The 20538-nt window shown below is 43.4% G+C and overlaps 2 protein-coding genes across 5 annotated transcripts in view; both read left to right on the plus strand.

Moving 5' to 3' along the window:
* The window catches only part of DPY19L4 (dpy-19 like 4), a 33965-nt gene extending 27088 nt beyond the window's left edge, over nucleotides 1-6877 (plus strand). For 3 of the 4 annotated variants that reach the window (XM_069005153.1, XM_069005157.1, XM_069005158.1), the window contains exon 19: nucleotides 1494-6877. In XM_069005153.1, the coding sequence (XP_068861254.1) occupies nucleotides 1494-1658 (165 nt within the window). In that variant the 3' untranslated portion in view covers nucleotides 1659-6877. The remainder of the gene's footprint in view (nucleotides 1-1493) is intronic. The other variant, XR_011148446.1, reaches the window with a different exon arrangement.
* Nucleotides 6878-10849: 3972 nt separating this feature from the next.
* Nucleotides 10850-20538, plus strand: part of LOC138105340 (neural-cadherin-like) — a 56052-nt gene continuing 46363 nt past the window's right edge. The window contains exon 1 of the mRNA XM_069005159.1: nucleotides 10850-13235. Coding sequence (XP_068861260.1) covers nucleotides 12209-13235 — 1027 coding nt within the window. The 5' untranslated portion in view covers nucleotides 10850-12208. The remainder of the gene's footprint in view (nucleotides 13236-20538) is intronic.

Here is a 20538-nt window from a genome sequence, read left to right on the forward strand (position 1 = left end):
TACAACTGGTGTCAGTTTCACTTCTAGGTTTCCTAACTACTTTATCCATGAAGGATATTGTCTCAGTTTTTCTATTAACTTCCTTACCATAGCTGAAATCTATTATTTCTTTCCTTGTCTTGCTGCTAAAATGATGTATGCTGTGATTATTCCAGGATATATCCAATATACTGTACCATAACTAGAGTGTGTGTGTATGAATAACCTCCATCGTTGTTAATCAGCTCAGGTCACCTCTCAGTTTTTTCTCAGATCTGTATTTGCATGAGTAAGTTCCTGTTTCCTCTTCACACTTAGGATCTCCACTGGAGTGGTTAACCACAATTTGAGGATTCCATACTCTCATACCCCTGCATCTCTCATCTCCATGCTTCCTGCATGCTTCTCTCTTGCACATAAGCTTGATAATCCTTCTTAGTTTTTGTTGTTGTTGTTGTTTTGGGGGGAGTGGTTGGTTTGGGTATGTTGGGGTTTTTTTCAGACATAGTTTATTCTGGAAAGTTAATAAAGTGTATTGTCTCAGGAAGCTTTAAACAAATCTCTCAGTTTGCTTGCTAACAAAAATTGTCTAAGTCATACTGGAAGATTATCAAGACATTCCAAAGTAGTGGAGGCTAGTGCATATGTACTTGGAGACTGCAACTGCAGCATTTACTTATTCCCAAAGTAAGTGAGACAGTGGACAGTGTGTTACGCTGTTACGTTGACAGGTCTGTGGGTGTGTTTTGAATTGCAGTGTTTAAGAAGATAAGTACTATTTTCTAGCTTGTGCTATATCCTATAGTCCTAGTCCAGTATCTTGTTTCTGACACTGGCTGAGAGCATAGGTTTACTGATAGGGAAAGACAAATGTTTTCCAGCAATCTCTTGCTGAAGGACTGTAGCTCAGGGCAATTATCTTTGTGTTTGGCAGCCACTGGTGGATTTTTCTTCATGAGTTTGTCCTACCACCTTTTTTTAAAACCATGTAAATTTGTGCCATCAGAAGGAATAATGAAGGGATTTCTTCAGGGATCAGACAGTAGATGCTAAAACACACAGTTTGCTTCCAAGTCAATTGGTTGGCATTTGTAGGGCAATGTGTGTGTGTCTTTGGTCTTTATTAGGTATGTCAAACTTATTTGGCCTGGAAAAGGTAGTTCAGATTTTCCTTTCCTTCATACTGGTATGCCCTGTGCCAGTCAGGTTTGAACTACTGGGTAAACAGGGCATGTGGGTAATTTCCACTGCTGTTGTTGTTTGTAGTATGAATGAAGTACACTGGTTTTAATATCCATTACCTTGACAAAGGGAGTAATTCACAAAGACTATTTTAGGTGGTTAAACAAATTATACAGGAGTGTGTTTTCAGTTTATTGGAACTGTACAATGTGGAAATTAAATGTCTATCATAAACAAAATTTACAGAATACGAAAGTTAATTAAATGTACAGAATTACATTCTGTAACCACTTTTCTTCAGTACTTTAATTAGGTCTTTTTCTTTCTGACAGGTGGTTTGTGAGGAAGGTGACAACTATGCCTACTCAAAATATGGACGGTTTTGTCATGAAATCAAAATGAACTATTCTCCATATGTGAATTACTTCACTCGAGTATACTGGAATAGATCCTACTTTGTATATAGAATCAACACTGTGATATCCTTCCAGTCATGAAAAAGCATGCAAGCTTCTTTCTGAGGATTGATTGTGAATGAATTTCAGTTGGAAAAGTTCCTTTTGATCAAGGAAGTTTATTTTTGCAGATAGATGTGCACACATGCAGTGTACTGACAGCTTTATTTTACCAAACTGAAATTCTTTGATCCACAGATCAGCAGACACATATTCCATCCTTGAAGGAAACGGGAACATATATCAATTTTACAGTCTCTACAATGTGTTACAGTCTTCCTTGTTTTTAGCTTTTTCTTCCCATTATAAATCATCTTAATCCTCATGTAAATGGGATCTCTAACTTCAGCATTAGAGAGCTGATGTGCATAGACTTCAGTAAATACAGAAAAATTATTGAAAAATTATTTGAAGAGCTCATTTAAGTCATGTAGCTTTTATTTTTTAGCCAGAAAGCAATCAATATCCTAAGTCTTTCCAAGTAAGTGTTTGGATTTTTAGTTTGGGGTTTCTTTTTATTGTGTTTTAATTCTTCCTGTCTTCCATGGTAAACATTTCTATGTTTATCAAACACACATTTATACACCTTATGTGTAGCTGTATAGTTTGTATAAATCAAATAAGGAAGATTTTACCTAAACCACCCTTCCATAGATTAAGGCACTGATATCTACGTTGTTGTCTCTGTTGTCCACAGAGACATGTTGGTGGAAATGCTAGGAATTAGACCTAGCAATAGGAGCTGACAAGCTCAGATCTTCAGGAAAGAACTTGTCTTCAGCATTTTTCCACACTTAAGTGTGTATGTGTGTATATCTAAGTGTGTCTTTCTCAGCAGCCACCAGAATGGGCCAGTATACCACAGTATGCCATACTTGTTTTCAGGCAAGTGTAGCAGGACAACCAGGTTTGCTACTGAGACTTCTGCACTTAGGTTTTACCCCCTCTGTGTGTGTGCTGGTATATGTGTGTGTGAGGAAGGATGGGTGATACTCATTTCATTCAACTTATTATGCAATAGCTATATTAAGATAGTGCCATAACTGTCATTTAAAACACTATAATCACCACCATTAATGAATAATGGTACAGATGTTCATAGCTATTTTTATATCAATTATGCAAATACACAGATCTTTGAAAATTTGGGAAAGTACTCTGCAGTTTTGCTTCCCTCTAAAATTTGTCTTTGTTATATGAGCCCCTTTGCCTCTACAACTCTTTTTTCTTAACAAATTATCTGTTCATCCTCTTTGTTGCTGGCTGATAGACTTTCAGGAGAATGAATGATGTTTTAATTCCAACTCTGGGCCTAAACCTAGTGTTGAGAATGGAAAATCCAATAAAAGGTAACAGTAGCTTTGCTTAACACAGGTGTAACTGGACAAAAAGCCAGGACTAAGTTTTGGAAGAAGCTGCTCACCCCTTAGGAGTTACCTGTAGTTACAAATTCATGTAACACCTGGCCCAGAGACCAGTCTATCAGACATGTGGGAATGATTCTTTGGAGCCCAGATGTCTTTAATGAAGGATCTGGCAGGATAGGATGAACCCTCAGCTGAAAAATCTGCAAACCATCCTGCAAGTGGAAGCTGCAAAACAATCGTTCCTGCAAATCGGAGATTTTAACTCTGAAATTAGAAACTGCAGCATGTTGTTGTATGTGCATGATTCTTCTCTGCTCTATGCAGATACACTTGCTTACTTTACACTGACACGTAGTGCTGAGATTTTTTTAAAACTTGTTATCACTTTTGGAGTGATTTAAAAGAAAAAAAGCTTTATTGTTGTAAAAGCCGACATGTCTGTAATCTGTTTTTTACTTTCAGTTATATTTTTAGGCCTAGGAGTCTTGACAAAATGTTAAATTATGCTTTTTTTTTTAAACCAATGTTCAGATAAATCCATCAAATGTACAGGATGTTGTCACTGAGAGAAACATTTACCAGTATAACTGAGTTACAAGTTTTAAGTAAATATCCTTTCTGGGCATACAGGCATCATGTTGGGGGTAGTGTGTACCTGCGTGTCTGCTGGAGTGCAGGCTGCATTTATTTGCTTGTGCACAAGTCCATGTTTTACTGCACTGGGCTGTTTCTGACTACTCCATTACTGTATACCAACAGAAGCTCGTGTATTAACTTGAGCTATGGCAGGCCTGCAGGAACCCCCTCTGTATGTGTGGATATAGATGTAATGCTTGGAAGGAAATTTCGAGTTCCTTTTCCAATTTAAGTTTGTTTGAATCACTGTCAAGGAATTACATGTCTGTGTGTCGGTCATTTAATCTCTTGAAGTTAGTAATTCATGAATATCACTTCATATCAGCAATAAAGCATTCCAGGTAGCAAACTTCAGGGTTCCAGCTGTACTTGGGTAGATGAAGTCGCAGAGCTTACGGCTTCATGCCTTAGACTGCCATGCCGGGATGCAACATTCAACTGTCCTTGACTGCCTGCTGTGTTTTACTGCAATGTTGTGTTACCACGTAGAATGTAGTTTGAACACCTACATGTAGAGCACACATATTAAGAAAACCACAAATGAAGTCACCCACACACCTAAACAAAACTGTCTTGTAGCACATTGGCCTTCATACATGTTTAAATGAACGAGTTGAATTTTATTTGAACTGTGATATAGGTATTGTTATTAGTTTTGTCACATTTTTTAAGATGTATTCTTGATACTTCAATTGATTCTGCTTTAGGAGAATCATTTAAGATTTTTACCTTACTTTTTATATTAGAGAAAATTATATTGCAGCACCATTGGCACAGCAGCCTTAAGTAACAGAAGGAGCCTTTTATTTGGGAGAACATTGTGGTTGTTCCTGTAAAAAGGCATAACTAAAATGAGTGACTGAAAGAATCATATATTACAAAGAAAGTGAATGAATTTCTTATCCAGCTACAGCTAGCAAAAATGTTGTTTGATCTCCAGCTTCTGTGAAAAATAATAAGTTCCAGTGATATCCCTCAGTGGGACAACAATAGGGCATAATTACACCAGACTTGTGCAGACAGCCCTGGTTTGGCTTTCAACCAGATCACAGGTTTAACTCCCTGAAAGGGTTGTGAGAAAGTTTTACAAATTTTGATCTGCTTTGCTGTAGATGTTGCAATTCAGTTGAAACATGTGCCTTGCAAGCTTTTATTAAACAAACAAAAACCTCAATTCCTGTTTCTTTTTGTGAAGATTTTTTTTTAATTCCTGTCCCTCTGATTTCTAGAGTTTCTGTTGTGTCTTAATATGCCAGCCTCTGAGGATGCCCGAGTCCTAAGTAGTGCAGTGCAATGTGTGCCAGCCATCTCACAGCTGTTCACTGGGAAGAATGAAAATTTGCATAGCAATTTGTGTGGCTATTTTGCTGGCTTATTTCCTCCTTCACATCTCCAATTTCTGATATACTTGATCTTAATAAATGCAAAAAAAAAAATACCTTGAAAGAATAAATTAGTATAGTATTCTCAGGCATCCACCTGTTATCCTTAGACTTGTGAATTAAAGTTTGACCAACCCACAGCTAAACTAACATGCGCAGTTTTGTCTTAACCTTAAAAAAATGCTCTTTCACTTCCTGAATTACCACATACTTGAACTCAGATTTGACAGGAGATGCTTGAGACTAAGGAAAGGTATTTCTGACCATTAACTTCTATTCATATTATTTAAAAACCATTGATTTTATTTCTTCCAAGATAAATGGAAATACAATTTAATACAACACAGTCTTAAATACAGTTTCCATGAGAGTGGGAATGAGGAGAAGATACACAAATGTGGAAGAAAGAGGGCCAAAAGGTTTCACAGGCATTGAAAATTCTTCCAACTATTTGCTCTGGTGACATTACTACTTACTGAAAGGTAGAGGCTAGGGACCAAGTCTTGTTCTTACAACCTCATTTTCACTAAGTCCTCTGCAAGTGTCCATACCTTGTGACATTCCATCAGCTTTTTCATGCAATTCACATGAAAAGGAACTGCAAGGTCAGGTTGTAGGGATTGTAAGGTGTCCCTGAAATACTTTCTAAAACTTCATATAACCTGTCCTTCAACCACAACTCCAACTGGAGAAAGCATAGGCTGTGCTTGTGAATGCATGGGTGCGTGCACACATGATGTGTTTGCATTTAGAGGTGTCTGTTTTAGTGTTGTGTTTTGGAGATGGAATGAGCAACTTCTTTTATCACTAATGGTGATTGAATCTGTAAGTCTGCTAAAGATTGATGGGCAGGTGGACTCTGGAGTACTGTGGTATTGGAGATGAAAGCGAAGCAGAAGTTTATTTCAACACAAGCAATATTTCATGTGAAATAATAACATAAATCTGCATAATCATGCTTTAATAATCTTTTAAAAACCGAACTTTAGAGTGGAAAAAAAGTGGGAATTCGAAGACATACAGCGTGTGTTATCTAAATAATCTTTTCTACTTCATCAGTACAGCTAAAAAAACAATTATTAACAATCATTGTGTTGCTGCACTCTAACTATGCCAAATGCAGAGCTAGTGATGCCTAAAGATCTTTTGAATTGTTTTGTACCTCAACAATGAATTTAAATGTAATTAATCCAGCAGTGGTTTTGGTTTCAGCACAGTTAAGTATATGTATTTCTGCCTTTCAAGTGATGTTTAAGGTTACCTATTTAATTCGATGGGACAGAAGGTTTAAATACTTTCAAAGTTTCAAACTTGTTTACTTCAGTTAATGCAGAAGAATTATTGGTGGTGCTTTACTTGTTAACAGTGATGTTCAGCAGTAGTGTGTATGGCATATGGACTTATCTATGTGCAGCTATTTAATAACAAGTCTAGAATACAATTGCTTTTGTCCTGTTTGTTGTCTTGGATGGTTTTTTATCAAAATAATGTATACATAGTAAATATTTTTCTCTTGTAACAAATTTTTTTCTGTGGAAAAAAAATTAATAAAAGCCAAGCCCAGAAAGTGTGGATTGTTTGGGACACAAACCATTTTATCCTTTGAGAAATCAAGGGAAGACTGTACAGCATAGCTCAAATGTCTGTCTTGATGAGCAGCATAAACAGTCTTGCAACTCTTGATGACAAGCAGCCTGCTCAGACTGGATCCATATGTCGTGCTGACTCTGACTGCCTGTTGAGACATACTTGTGTGAGGATGAACAGCAAAATATGAGCTGCTTCATATGGAATTACTGAACTCTGTGACTTTCTCCCTAAAGATCTTCCTACAGCAAGCATGTCACCTGGAAATAAATTGCTATGCAATGTCAAATGCCAACTGATTTAATTTTTTTTAATCTACTAATGTATTATCTGCCTTGAATTTTTACAGATCATGATTACATATTTTGGAGCCCTCTATTTTTTTATACTATATTATTAGTAGAAATCTTTGAATGCAGATTACTTTGTAGTAATTTAGCATGTAATAATACAGAAATCTTGATATTATTTTAGTTAAATTCCAAAGACAGTAGAAATACCCTACGGAGCACTTCTCCAAAAACAGATCATTTACCACCTAAAAAAAATTAAGTACTTATACGTCTTTAATTAATACTGATTCTGAGTTTGAGCATTTATCAGACTGCCTTGTTTTAGGCTAGTCAGGAAATGAGCTGATGTTGAAGTATTCAAGTTTAGCCATTCAAGCAGCCAAGCTTTGTGGTTGCTTAGCTCAGAGGGGAAATGGAGCTTCCTGGCAGCATGAAATTCATGTTGGTGTTTGTCTGTTCTTCTGTGCCTTTATGCAAAACTGAGACCGTGGTAACTAGCTGTGAAACAGAGAACATTCTAGTCTATATAATAGAATTGTATTGATATATGTCTATAAATAGATGTTTATGTTTTATGTGAGTCTGTACCTCTACAAAATATATATTCTATTTATAATCAATGATTCAGTGGTGTTAGGTGAAATTATATTGGTTTGGATTATTTTCCACCTAAATAGTAGTTCTGCAATCTGTAGGACCTAGTTTCCCAGATTTTCCCCTTTTTGCAGTGACCCAGCTTACCATACTTCGATCCCTGTATGCTTTCAGGTTGCTTGGGTAAGGAATGTGACGGGCATTTTTTAATAGTGATGAGATGAGATGCGTCTTGTTTTGGATTAAACTGCATATCTAGAATATACAAACATTAAGCAATCCTGAGTATTACAGAACTACTCAGTAGGTTATAATGTACTATCAGTACATACATTTACTTTCAGAACTTTGAGCAGCTTTACAATGCCTTGGAATTTCTTCCTGTTTCTCAGTTACAACTGTACTGTCTGCTGTCAAGCCATGACTGCTGCTGGTGCTGTACTGAGTAGTAATAGAGAGACCCAAAACGTGTTAAGGCTGACTTTATTTTTAAACTGCAGTAAATACCAGAATATTCTGTAAGGTGAGGGTGAATATAAAGTGATGCCTTAAGCCATTCTCCCCTCTGAAGTAAGTTGAAAAAGAATGGGTAAGAATGCAGCTCCCTTCTTCACTGCCTCATGTTACACTCTCTGTGAGACTGAGCGCAGGAGCTGTGCTCTCCCCAGAGTAACTGCTGGCTGCACCTGTGGTTTCCATGACTGATCTGACTTCAATTCTGGGCAATAAGACAAAATCACTGCAGCAGCAGTGATTAAACTATTTATGGAATTTTAGAAAGGTACATTAAAATCAAGCCTGTTTTTATTTTCATAATGAAAACCTACTTCTGAAACACACACACTGTCATTTCTATCTATTTCAGCATTGTTAGCACATGGATAAATGCTGCTCCTTTTTTTTTTCTTTCCTTTTCTTTCTTTTTTTCTCCTCCCAGTTTGGCCCATTTTATGGAAGTCTGAGCTGTAGTCTGAACTGCTGGTTTCATTCCAGGGATTTGGCCTCACAATGGCAGTTCTTAGATTTAGTGATTGCAGTTCACAGTCCTCAGTTCACTATATCACCTTTGCTTAAGAAGAACCCTAAAACTAAATTTCACTAGGATTCTTTGGCAATAGAAGCTGACAGTGTCCAGAAGATACTGTGTTGGTTTAGACAATATCTAAGGAGCTTATTTATTTGTATTTATTTCTTGTCTATGTTGTTTCCTATTGAAGCCAAGAGCCATTTCCAGTATCTTTACTGAGATCACCTCTTAGATTAACACCATATTAGTCTCTGTGGATGCCTCAGTTTTGCAGGAACAGACAAGTTCCTTTGGAAAATATGGCTACACTCAAGTGTGTTTGCATCTCTTTGAATTGTAGGGTAGGATTTGTGTCTACAAATATCTTTATACATTTGTTTTGTAATCGCACAGGTTTTGTGTAATTGGATGTTGAATATAACACAGTTGTGCTAGTGAGTATCCACTGGGTGAGCTTGGCTCTGGTTCTGCACTGTAAGGTGTGCTCTAAGTTCTGGGAGTGACACACAGGAGAAGCCTGAATTTTCATCACCAAAATGCTGTGTTAATGTATTAGAAATACATGGGTTCATAGATGGGAGGGAATACTGTGAATAATATCCAGTCTATATCTTCACAGGCTGTAGAGGAAACTGGATGTTTTTAAGTGCTTGAATAGAAGAGAATAGAAAGGGTAGCGTGTCCTGTAATGTAGGCTAAAAAGGGGAACTTGATTTTGAGAGGATTTCATTTGCTTGTTGAAAGTTGTGTATGGATGCAACACACTTCAGAAGAGGGAATGCTGTGCTGTGTCTCCATACAGATCTAAGCTTGTCGTAAACTGAACACTTGTTTGCATGGTCTGGCTGGCTCTTTAAGTGTTTTAAATTAATGAGCTTTCTAGTGCCTTTGTGAAGGAAGGAATTAGTGCACAAAGAGTAACCATAATATACTCAAAGATTGCTACAGCACATGAACCATGGATGGATCTTGATGGTTACTTTCATGTTGTTACTGGTAAACCATTCTGTAAAACTACTTGGTTTTACTTTTTGCCTTCCCAGTCTGAGATCTTGCATTGTGCCAATTTTAGAAGCTATCATCCCTTCACCTTGATGGGGTAAAAAATAAAGACTGAAAGTTTGTAATAACGGGATGTGATCTCCCAACAATTACCTCTCCTTAAAACTGGTAATTCCCTGCATGGTGCAGGTGCAGGTCTAGCAGTTGGTTGTCACCTTTGACTGTTGCCTGTAATATTTGACTAAATGTATTGGTTTTGCATGGCCTGGTTTTTGGTAGCAGGGGGGCCACAGGGGTGGCTCCTGTGAGGAGCTCCTGGAAGTTTCCACCATGTCCAGCAGAGCCAATGGCTGATGGCTCTGAAGATGGACATGCTGCTGGCCAAAACTGGGCCAATGAGAGAGGTTGGTAACGCGTCTGTGATGACATATTTAAGAAGAAAACCAAAACAAAGTCATAAGATTTTGGATTCTAGTCAGAGAAGAGGAGGAGGTGAGAACATGTGAGGGAAAACAACATGGAGACAGCAAGGTCACTGAAGAAGGAGGGGGAGGAGGTGCTCCAGGCACTGGAGCCGAGATTCCTCTGCAGGCTGTGGTGAGGACCATGGTGCAGCGGCTGTGCCCCTGCAGCCCATGGAGATCCACGGGGGATGCAGAGATCCACCCGCAGCCCGTGGGGGAGGTGCCCGTGCCGGAGCGGGTGGATGCCTGGAGGAGGCTGTGATCCAGTGGAACACCCGGCAGAGAAAGAGGGCCCCTGCTTCCAGGCTGGAGCAGCCTGTCCTTGGGGGACTGCACCCCGTGGAAAGAGGGACCCACGGCGCAGCAGTTCGGGAGGGCTGTGTGCCCGTGGGAGGGGCTCACGCTGCAGCAGGGGCGGTGCGGCTGCTGCCTGTGAGAGCGGACCCACGCCAGAGAGGTTCAGGGAGAACTGTCTCCTGTGGGAGGGACCCCCGGCCTCACAGAGGAAGACTCCTCTCCCGGAGCAGCGGAAGGAAATCTCGGTGATGAACTGACCAAAGCCCCATGCCCTGCCTCCCTGCGCTGTCGGGGGGAAGGAGAGAGGGGCTGGGGGCGGGGGGGGGGAAGGGGGGGAAGGTGTTCCAAGGGCTTATTTTACTTCTCATTATCCTTCTCTGATTCTGTTAGCAATAAATTCACTGTGTAACTTTAAGTTAAGCCTGTTTTGCCCTTGAAGTGTTTTTTTGGTTTTTTGGTTTGTTTTGTGTTTTTTTTTTTGTTTGTTTGTTTGTTTGTTTGTTTGTTTGTTTGTTTTTTTTATCCCGGTCCTTAACTCATGGGGTCTTTGTTAACTTTCTTTTTCTTTCTCTCCTCTGCCCAGCTGTGCCAGGGGAGGGTGAGCGAGTGATTCTCATGAGTGCCTGGCACTGGGCCAGTGTCAAACCTCGACACTAAAGATGAGTGAAATGTGTTCTGGCTTTCTTGAGCAGAGCATCACTTCCAGCCTAGATATGTCATCACCGAAGTTATAACACAGCTGGCAACAAACACCCTTGCCTTCCTAACAACCTTCTAGTAAAACTAGCAAGCCTGTTCGAAGCAGGAAGAGGGAGCATTTTTGATGGAGCAACACCTCGCACAGTTTGACCAGCTGGATGTGGAATCTCTGCAGAAGGCTGCTCCTGAGCTGTTACCATCACTATGTGAAGGGAGATGCTCTTGTTTATTGACAAGAAGATGCGTCTGGGAACTTGTGCTTGGAGCACTGAGAAAATGAGTACCGTTTGGTTTGATGAGTAGTGGGGAGTGATTGATACTCGAGTGGTCTGGCTTGTATTCACACTTCCACTGATCACAGACTAACCAGAGCAATGAGTTCCATGCCCAGATTGTTTTATGCATGTTTAGTGGGACTGATGTGTTCACTTGGTGCATTCAGAAGGACAATTTCACTCTTGCTCTCAACAACAGCACACACAGTTCTTGTCCCAAAAATATCGCATCTTTCCTGAAGGAGCAGCAACCTGAATGTGCACTTCTGAGAGGCTGTGCTTCCAAGACAAGCCCAGCTTACAACAGAGAAGCATATCTGCTGGGTGACAATTATTCTTCAATGATTCAAGTGTCCCAAGGTCCACTCTCCTTTATGCAATAGTGGTTTCTTCCTCTGTTTCTCTTATGGTGGTTCTTGTAGCTTGGCTGGGTGGGTTTTTTCCATACAGGCTCAGGAGAGTGGGAGATTGCCCGTTTTCCCCCAAGTCACCCCTCCAGGAAGGAAAGTTCATCCTGTGCCTGCTCAGCTTGCAGAAGAGCAGGAGGGAGCAGCTGGATGCATGTGATGCTTTGACCCCGGCTGAATGCCAGGCACCCACCAAAGCTGCTCTATCACTCCCCTCTGCAACTGGACAGAGGAGAGAAAATATAACAAAAGGTTCACGAATTGAAACAAGGACACGGGAGATCACTCACAGATTACCCTCACGGGCAATGTGAAATGGGGGAAAATGAGGAATTTGCCAGGCGACGTTGTGCCCTTTGCCACGGAATAGGGGAACATGAGGAATGTGCACCTCAGCGTTGTGCGCTTTGCCACGGGCGGGCTCCCGGCTGGACCACGCGGGGCGGGCTCGCTCCGTCCCCGCCCACGGCCGTGACTGGCCGCGGGACGGGCCAGGGCTGCCCATGCCGTGGGTGCCCGCGGCGGGAGCGGCGCAGAGTCGGGCTGCGCTCCGCTCCGCGGGATGGGCCGGGCGCGGCGGGGCGGCTGCGGGCTGCTCCCGGTCCTGCTGCTGCTGCCGCTGCTCGGCGGGGCGGCGGGGCCGGGCTGCGGGGGCTTCCCCCGCCTGCTGCGCTTCTCCGGGCAGGTGCCCGAGAACAGCCCGGCGGGGACGCGTGTGCGGGGCTTGCGGGTGCCGCTGCGGAGGCTGCTGTGCCCCGGGGAGCCGGCCGGGGATTGGGCGCTGGAAGGCGACGGCGCCTCCCGCTTCTCCCTCCAGCGGCGGCCCGACGGCGGCCGGGGGCTGCTGCTGCTCCACACGGCCGAGCCCCTGGACCGGGAGGCGCAGCCCGAGTACGAGCTCCGGCTGCGGCGGCGGGCGGGACGGTCCCCCCGGGAGGCGCTGCTGCGGGTCCGGGTCCTGGACCGCAACGACCACCGGCCGCGGCTGCCGCCGGCGCGGCCGCTGGAGGTGGACGAGCTGGTCCCGCTGGGCACGGAGGTGGCCCGGCTCCGCGCCTCGGACGGCGACGAGGGCGCCAACGCGCGCCTCACCTACCGCCCCTGGCCGCCGGGCGCCGGCAGCCGCCTGCTCTTCGTGGTGCCCCGCAGCGGGCAGGTGCTGACCGTGGGCTCGCTGCTGGGGCTGCGCCGGCTCCGCCTCTGCGTGGCGGCTCTGGACCACGGGCGGCCGCGGCCGCTGCGCAGCCCCGCGCGGTGCCTGCGCCTGGCCGTGCGCGGGCGGGGGGCGGCGGGCGGCGCGGGGCGGCGGCGGGGGCCGCGCTCGCTGCAGCCGCCGCCCGAGCTGCCGCCGGGGCCCGGCGCCCGGCGCTACACGGCCCGCCTGCCCCCCGGGGTGCGGGTGGGCGACACCGTCTTCACCGTCCCGACGAGCCGAGACCGGGCGGCGGGCGGCTGGTTCGAGCTGGCCTCTCCCGGCGCCAGTCCCGTGGGGGTCGACAGGACGTCGGGGCGGCTCTACCTGCGGCGGGAGCTGCGAGCGGGCGGCCGGGCGGAGGTGCTGGTCAAGGTGCACCGCGGCGGCGGAGGAGGTAGCGGGCCGGGGAGGGTGGCCAGGATGGGGTCGGTTCTCCCCGCGGCGCTGCCCCGGGTGGGTCGGGATGACCGCGAAAGGGACGGGTGGGCATGAAGGGTTACCCCGAAGGAGGGGGATACTAAGCAGGCACAGCTGTGCCGGGCATTTGCCATTCGAGCTAATGCTGCCCTTCGTGGGGTGCGGAAAGCCGCAGGGGGCTGCGGGAGCTGGGTGGATGGCGTGGGAATGTGCCGGCTCTTCCCCGGTACCACTCGCAAAGCTTCTGCCTCTTGCCTTTGAAGGAGCAGCTGGGAACGTAGCGAATGGTGTTTTGGTTATATTGTCTTGTGAGGAATTCTTTTCACAGTCGGTTCGCTTTTGTGGGACCAGAGGTGTCTGCTCAGGGGTTAACAAGCAGTTAGGACCCGGTAAAGAAGGGGCCACACCACAGTAGACAGCTTGTCTCATAGTGGGGGCAGTTAGCAGGGAGCCTCTTCTGCTCTGGTCCTGCTGGAAGGACCTAGGAAGGAAGAGGTGACGCTGTCCTGGGTGTGGGCGCTTGCAGACCTGCAGCTGCAGCCCACTGCGCTGGGGGATCCCGCTGCACCCGCTCCCTGAACCACGCCGAGAGAACCCTGAACCATGCTGAGAGTCAGCTACAGGACTGGCAGAGCAGCGCATGGGAAGGGAAAGAAGTCGTTGCAAAACAGATGTCAACGAGCCTAAGACAAGCAAAAAAAAAAAAATCAAGTCTGAATCAGGAATCCTAGGAGTTGGTGTAGAGAACTAAATGGAGATATTGTAGTTATACCACTGTGTAAGTCTTCTATACATCAAGAGCTTGTGTACTGTTACAATAACACAGCAAAGAGAATGGCTAGACTTGATAAACTTCTTAAACCACTTTAAGCTTGAGGTGTGTTATGGCTGCATGAACCATCCTTTCCATGTGTTGCTTTCATCTTAGAGCAAGTTTTAGAGTGTGTTTGTAAGTGTAGCTCAGGTCTCTGATAACGTCACTGGTTATCATTTCCTTGGGTTTGTTTTGTATTGTTTGTTTTTCTTTTTTCTTAGATGTTTGCAACTTTATTAAAGAGGGCATATTTACCAATTTCTATCAATGAATTTTACAGCCTAGTGCTCAGGAAATGTGAAACATAGAGCTGGGAGGAAAGCAAACGTGTTGGAGCATGCTGGGGGCTGTGAGCTTTACCAGACTGCTCTGTGCAGCCTGAGAAATTTATTCTTGTAGGAATGGGATGTGTTGTGCAAGTGACAGACACTTAACATTAGAAAAACTCTGCACAGTATTTCTAGGCACTAACTTTAAACAAATTGCCTGATGTTTGAAGTAGAACAAGCTAAAGATGGAGTTGGAAAGGGGACACACAACTTGACTGTCTTGCTTATTTGTAGTGAAGCAAATAACCTTGTGAACAGTGTTCAACGTATGATTAATTGTGTTGTCCTCTCCAATCTGGTGGTGTACAGCATGTTTTTACCACTGTCTGTGCACTAATAATGTATTGACAAGAGATGAGCCTCAGGGAGAAAGGAATTCAATGATCAAGTGGGACAAGGTCATTTAGACACTCCTTTAAGCTACTTTGAAAATCAAAACTCTGTCATAACTTTGTACAACAGCAAATTTGGGATCTTTTTCTGTCTGCCTGTTTTACAAAAATATGGTAAAAGGGTGAGAGGATTTGAGCATCCATTTTTTTATCTGAAGAAACCTGGTGAACTATCAAAAGTCAAACAGAATTAACTTTGGTCTGCTCCTCATTTCTCCTCACATCTCTTGCTAAATGTAATTAACAGTCAGTCACAAAGTAATCAATATTATGGAATATATGCCAAACTTTTAATCACCGCTTTAATTGAAAAACAAAGCTATTGGACCTTTATTAATTGCCATCTCTTATGCAAAAGTCATGAATGGACTCAGGCATTTCACAGGTGCTGCTTCTCCAGGCAACTGTGTGTCTTGGGGTTTTGGGTGTATTTGTCTTTTTTTTCCCCAAGAAAAGAAAAACTTTTAAAAAAAATAAGCTTTAAAAAAAAATAAAACAGGAGGTCAGAAGGTAACTTAGAGCACTGTTTCCTGCAACAGCAGTCCTAGGAAGACAAGATATTCCTGTGCACAGTTGAAATACTGAAATAAACTGAGCACAGAGTACAATAACCTTCTGAATCTTCCCAGTTGCTCAGTTGCACACGTAGCAGTGATAGGGAGGGGGCTGCCATCTGTTTTGTGGGGACCCTGTAGCAGGCACTGTGAAAACACAGCTCTTCTCCCATTGAATATACACTTGGTACATGGACTGTGCATTGTAAAGATGTTTGCACAACTTCTGTGGCTTGTCTTGTTTACTTACACAGAGCAGTTTGCATCTTCTTTAGGAATCTGGCAGCCTCCATCTATCTGACAAAGCCTTGTTGTTCTGGGCTCTGTGCATACATAGTTAAGGGTTGGACCTGGAGTTCAGACAAGACTTACACAAAGGTATGAGCTGAAGACCAAACATTTCTCGTCCAGATTTTCTTTTGGGACATTTCACATCCTGGAAGCATTGGCTACACCATCAGAACAATGTGTGGCCTGAGCATGGAAAGGCTGGGGGTAGTGAGGAAGGGTTGAAAGGGTTGAAGCTCCCTTTCTCTTCCAAGTCTGCCTCTGTTCATGCACGCTTGCAAGTACCTACACAGGTTCTCGTACTTGTTACCAATTTACACAGGGTGGGATGTGCAGTGGCTGTTTCCTCTTCTGCCCCCTCAGCTGCCCTCTCTGATGCAGGCAATAGGTACTGGTGTGCACTGCATAGAAGTTTGACTTTCAGGACTTTGTCTGTCATGCTTCAAAAAGCAATTTCTAACCCCTGTTCTTCAACTCTTGAAGACTTTTAGCTCTCTTGGGAGTTTTGGTTTGGTTGGGGGGGAGGGTTGGGGTTTTTTTATTTTTGGTTTGGGTTTGTTGTTTGTTTTGGGTTTTGGGGGGTTTTTGGTGGGTTTTTTGTTGTTGTTGTTGGTTGGTTGGTTGGTTTGGTTTGTTTTTTTTTTTTTTAATCTTAAGAGCCTGTCACAAAGGGCTTACAGAGTGCACACTGCCTTGGCTTGAAATAGTGAGACCCAGTGGGGGATGTCCACGTTCCTTCACACTTACACTGCAGATACTCTCCACATGCTATCTAACTGAAAACTACTGTGTAAGAAGTCACTCCATAATCTACGAAGGTTAATTTTTTTTTGGCAACAGTAGGAACTCAAAAAAAGCATGGCAAGACAAATCTCCTCCCCTCCCATGAGTCTGCAGAGCTCTGAAGGGTTAAAGGGTTGATGTTAGCAACCCTTTAATGGTGGGATGCCTCGAGACATCAAAGCAGGGTAAACACCAGCAGGTAGTTTAAGACTGAAGTGAATGAAACAGTTGTTCAGTATTTTCCTGGTTTTGGAATTGAGATGGATATCTCATTCCCTGTTCTCTTTCAGGTGGGATAACAACTGTTTACTACTGTAAGTGAATTCCAAGGAAATAGATTATAAATCTGACTGAGGAGGCTGTAGCATAATGCAGTTCCTTCAGTGTAGTGTCTTATGGTAGAATATGATGGGTGTTGAACCCTTATGACTCACTGGAAGCAAACTGCATTTTAAAAAGATGTCTGTCAAATCTTGACATTCCTGAAAATACAACATAGACTGCACATGGAAAGAATATGTGGTTTGAGTCCCTTGTACTTTCTTAAGAAACTTCCAGCAGGATGCCTACTGGGAAGGGAAACCATTCAATCCATGTAATACAGCTTTTTTAAAAGCTAACAAGTAATCCATGTATGTTGCTGGCCATGATTTCAAATCAAGACATAGATTAGGTTTGGGGGGTTTTTTCTTTTTCTTTTTTTTTAACAGAGCCAGAAATGGCCCACTGCTTCCTGGTACCCCCTGACATTTTTAGAAAATAAATCTTACTCCAGAAACAGAAAGTTGATCTGATCAGGTATGGAGGTCATATTATATGCTGCTGCTTTTTTTTTTTTTTCTCGGCCTGGGGTGGGGGGAGTGTTTCCTCCTGGTATCAGACTGATTAAAACCATCTGTGGATGCCATTAGTGTGCCTCCAAATTCAGGTACTGACAGAAAAAGCTTGCTTCACTTAACCCGTGAAACCACTTTAATGGCCAGGGATCATTGAATGAAAGAGCAAGCTCCAGGATGAAGGTTATTATGTTACCCTGTCTGTATCTTTGGAAAAATCTTGCTGGAAAAAAAAAATTAATGTAAACATATATAATGATCCAGAGGCAATAAATAAGTCTTAAGAATGCCTGATAAAGTCAGACATTTTGAGAAGCCAACAAAAAGCTTAAAACTGAAGAGGTAAATGTAAAGCTTATGTCACAAGTATTCTTGGTAAGTTTCATAAGCTCTTTAAATGATGAGAAAACCTCTATCATAACAAGTTTGAGAGAAAAGCAGTGGGAGACCTTAAAAATAGAACATTCAGCCCTTTATTCTTAAGATTAGCATCTTGAATCCTTTTATACAGACTATGATTTAGTATTTCTGAGTTTTCATTACATTTCAACAGCAGGAAGTCATTTAAAAATCTGGTTTTAGACCCAGATCAAAGCTGCACCATGCCAGAAACACCCCTGCATGCTCCTGGTGCAGGAGCACTGTGCAGTGTGCAGCAGTGTTTGATTTTTGTGTACTGGGGCTGCCTTTACATGCCTGCATTACACACAGGAGGCCCAAAATTCACACATACCATGTTTGCACAGGCAGTCTATTCATAGTAGCTCCCCTAGGCAGGTGTGCACATAGCCTTCTCTTTTGGGACTATGACTGAAGTGGAATTGAACTTGCTCCTGTTTGTACGTCTCTGATGGACTTGGAAAGCTGTGTCCTCTCCAGAGAGCAGTGGCTTCACAGCTGGTGTTTTGGGGCAGGCATTAGAGGTTTCCTTGCTGGAGCAGTCAGACCCTGGCTAGTGCAGAACTCAGCAGTACTGCAGTCTGAGCAGTGAGGTTGGCTTGCTCATGGAAACTGCCCAAAATTTAAGAAAAAGTAGAGCAGAAAGTTTTAAGAAAAGCCTTTAAAAACCTGACCTGAGGAAACAGGCTGACAGAAGGGGCTTGGAGTTCTGCTCCTGACATGGATGTTGCTGATGGAATGACCTAAAAGCAGTGCTTGATTATTACCGTAGGCCTAGGCCCTAGGGTATATCACCGTGTCCCACAGCCGTAGGGAGGAGGAGGAGAGAAGATCCAACAGGCAGGAATTGTGCAGCAAGATTGATTTATTTATTTATTTTACAAACTCTTTTATAGACTTTTTTCTTCATAGTCTAATTGGACAAAGGATCAGCCACCCCTTGGGGTGATTGGCTAAAATCCTAAAACATCCATTGTCAAAATATTTTTCTACTGTACCATATACAAGACTTTTCAAGGCTGCAGGTGGTTTAGTTGTTTACATAACTCTGCTACCTCTTCTGTGAGGGAGAAAAGTCTCTCACGGGCTTAGAAAATAGCAAGAAAATCCTTGCTAGCAGCATTTTTGTATCTACACTTGATGACAGCAAAGTAAGGAGCTGTTAGTTCCTATGGGTGACTCAGCTTTTGCCTGAGTAAGCAACCCCTGTGTATGGCACAGACACTGCTTTGTGAGAGAGAAGTAGCAGAGTGTCAAGGGCCATGTCTGTGGAAGGGGAAGAGGATCTGTTTAGAAATTTAGTATATAAGGAGAATTGGAAGGCAATCTAGCGACTTTACCTTTTCATTTCTTAGGACACAACTTAGTAGCCAGCACACTAAGGCTCCTTTGGAGGCTGCTGCTCCAAACACGCCTCTCAGTGCTGCTGCCCAGCTTTCCCAAAGGGGCATGTGCTGCTGGGTCTGAGCTGCTTCTCACAACTGCATCCAGTTAATGGGGTAAAGTTAATATTCCTACAGGTTTTTTTGCATATTTGCGTACATATCAAACACATTTGCTGTTCTAAAATGATTGTATTTTGCTGGTGACATAAACTTTTTAAGCATTTGGAAAAAAGTTAATACACTCTAAGTATGGTCATAGGAAGAGCTGTTACTGCATGAAGCCTCAGCAAGCAACTTTCTATTTTGAAAACATTTGAACAACCTTCAGGGAGAAGAGACTTAATTTTGTTAAAGGACAACACTGATAAATGGCTGTAGTTTTTCACAGAAAGTAAAAAATTGGCTGAAGATTTTTCTTTGCTGTCCATGTGTGCAGTGGCAGCTGCAGTTGCCTTTTAGCTCGATGGTCCCCGTGGGTGAGTGCACAGGCAGTATTGAGAAAAGCAAGACCTTGCCTCTTAAATTGGGTGAAGGTGTGTATATATAGAAAATGTGTGCAGGTGCTGGTGTATATTAAGAAATATGTAATAAATATAATGCAAAATGATCTCTGCAGACTGCTCTTTCAAGCTTGCTGATTGTGGTTAACTGAGGAGGGAAAATTGAGATTGGCATAGCTTTAGACGAGGCAGTTGGTACAGTCACATTGCCCACGTGTACTGTGGCTGTGGGCCCTTTACCCACAAGCTGCTGTAGTGGTTTGTGGGCTACCGAGGGAGTAAACAAAGGCCTATTGCCATAACTGATGGTAAGGGTATTCCCTTGCCTTCCAGACACTGTACTTACTGCTTGGTCCAACATGAGTCCAGCCAGTGCCCTAGTGTGTTGCAAGGGAATATGATACTCCTGGGTGTTGTATCCAAACCTTAGGAGCATTTGTGAGACACCAAATCTGTTAATTAATAAAAACATCACACTCAGGAGTCTCTCATCAGTGTTTGAAGTGGAGCTGACCCATCATGTTCATGACAGCTGACTAGCTGGGCTACAGGTGCTCCCATACAACTTTCCTTAAGGGAGTTAGAGAAAAGAAATTCATAACATTAAGCCTTCGGTTGTGAAGGCTTTCCCTGTTGTATGAGCTTCTTGATGCCCCTGCACTTCTCTCAGAGGGGGTGCCAGCACATGCTGTAGCTGGGGCAGAGATATGAGCATCCTAGGTGTTGCTGACTGGACTAGTCCTCAAGACTAGGTGAAAGCTGCTTTCTCTTCTCCTTTACCTCAGTGAATATCTTTTTTTGGGATGCTCATCTTCTGGCCAGCTGCTGATGTTCAAGCTTGTAGGAATAATGTACCACCAGATTCAAAAGCCACCTGGGCAGGAGAGAGTGGCACAGTGGACAGCACAACTGTGTAAATATCACTAATATTGTCATTAAAATGCAAAAAAGAAAAGCATTTTTAGAAGTGATGATGAACTCTGGTTAAAGATCAATTACT

Source organism: Aphelocoma coerulescens, chromosome 2 (genome assembly GCF_041296385.1).
Source record: "Aphelocoma coerulescens isolate FSJ_1873_10779 chromosome 2, UR_Acoe_1.0, whole genome shotgun sequence".
NCBI classification, from domain to species: domain Eukaryota; kingdom Metazoa; phylum Chordata; class Aves; order Passeriformes; family Corvidae; genus Aphelocoma; species Aphelocoma coerulescens.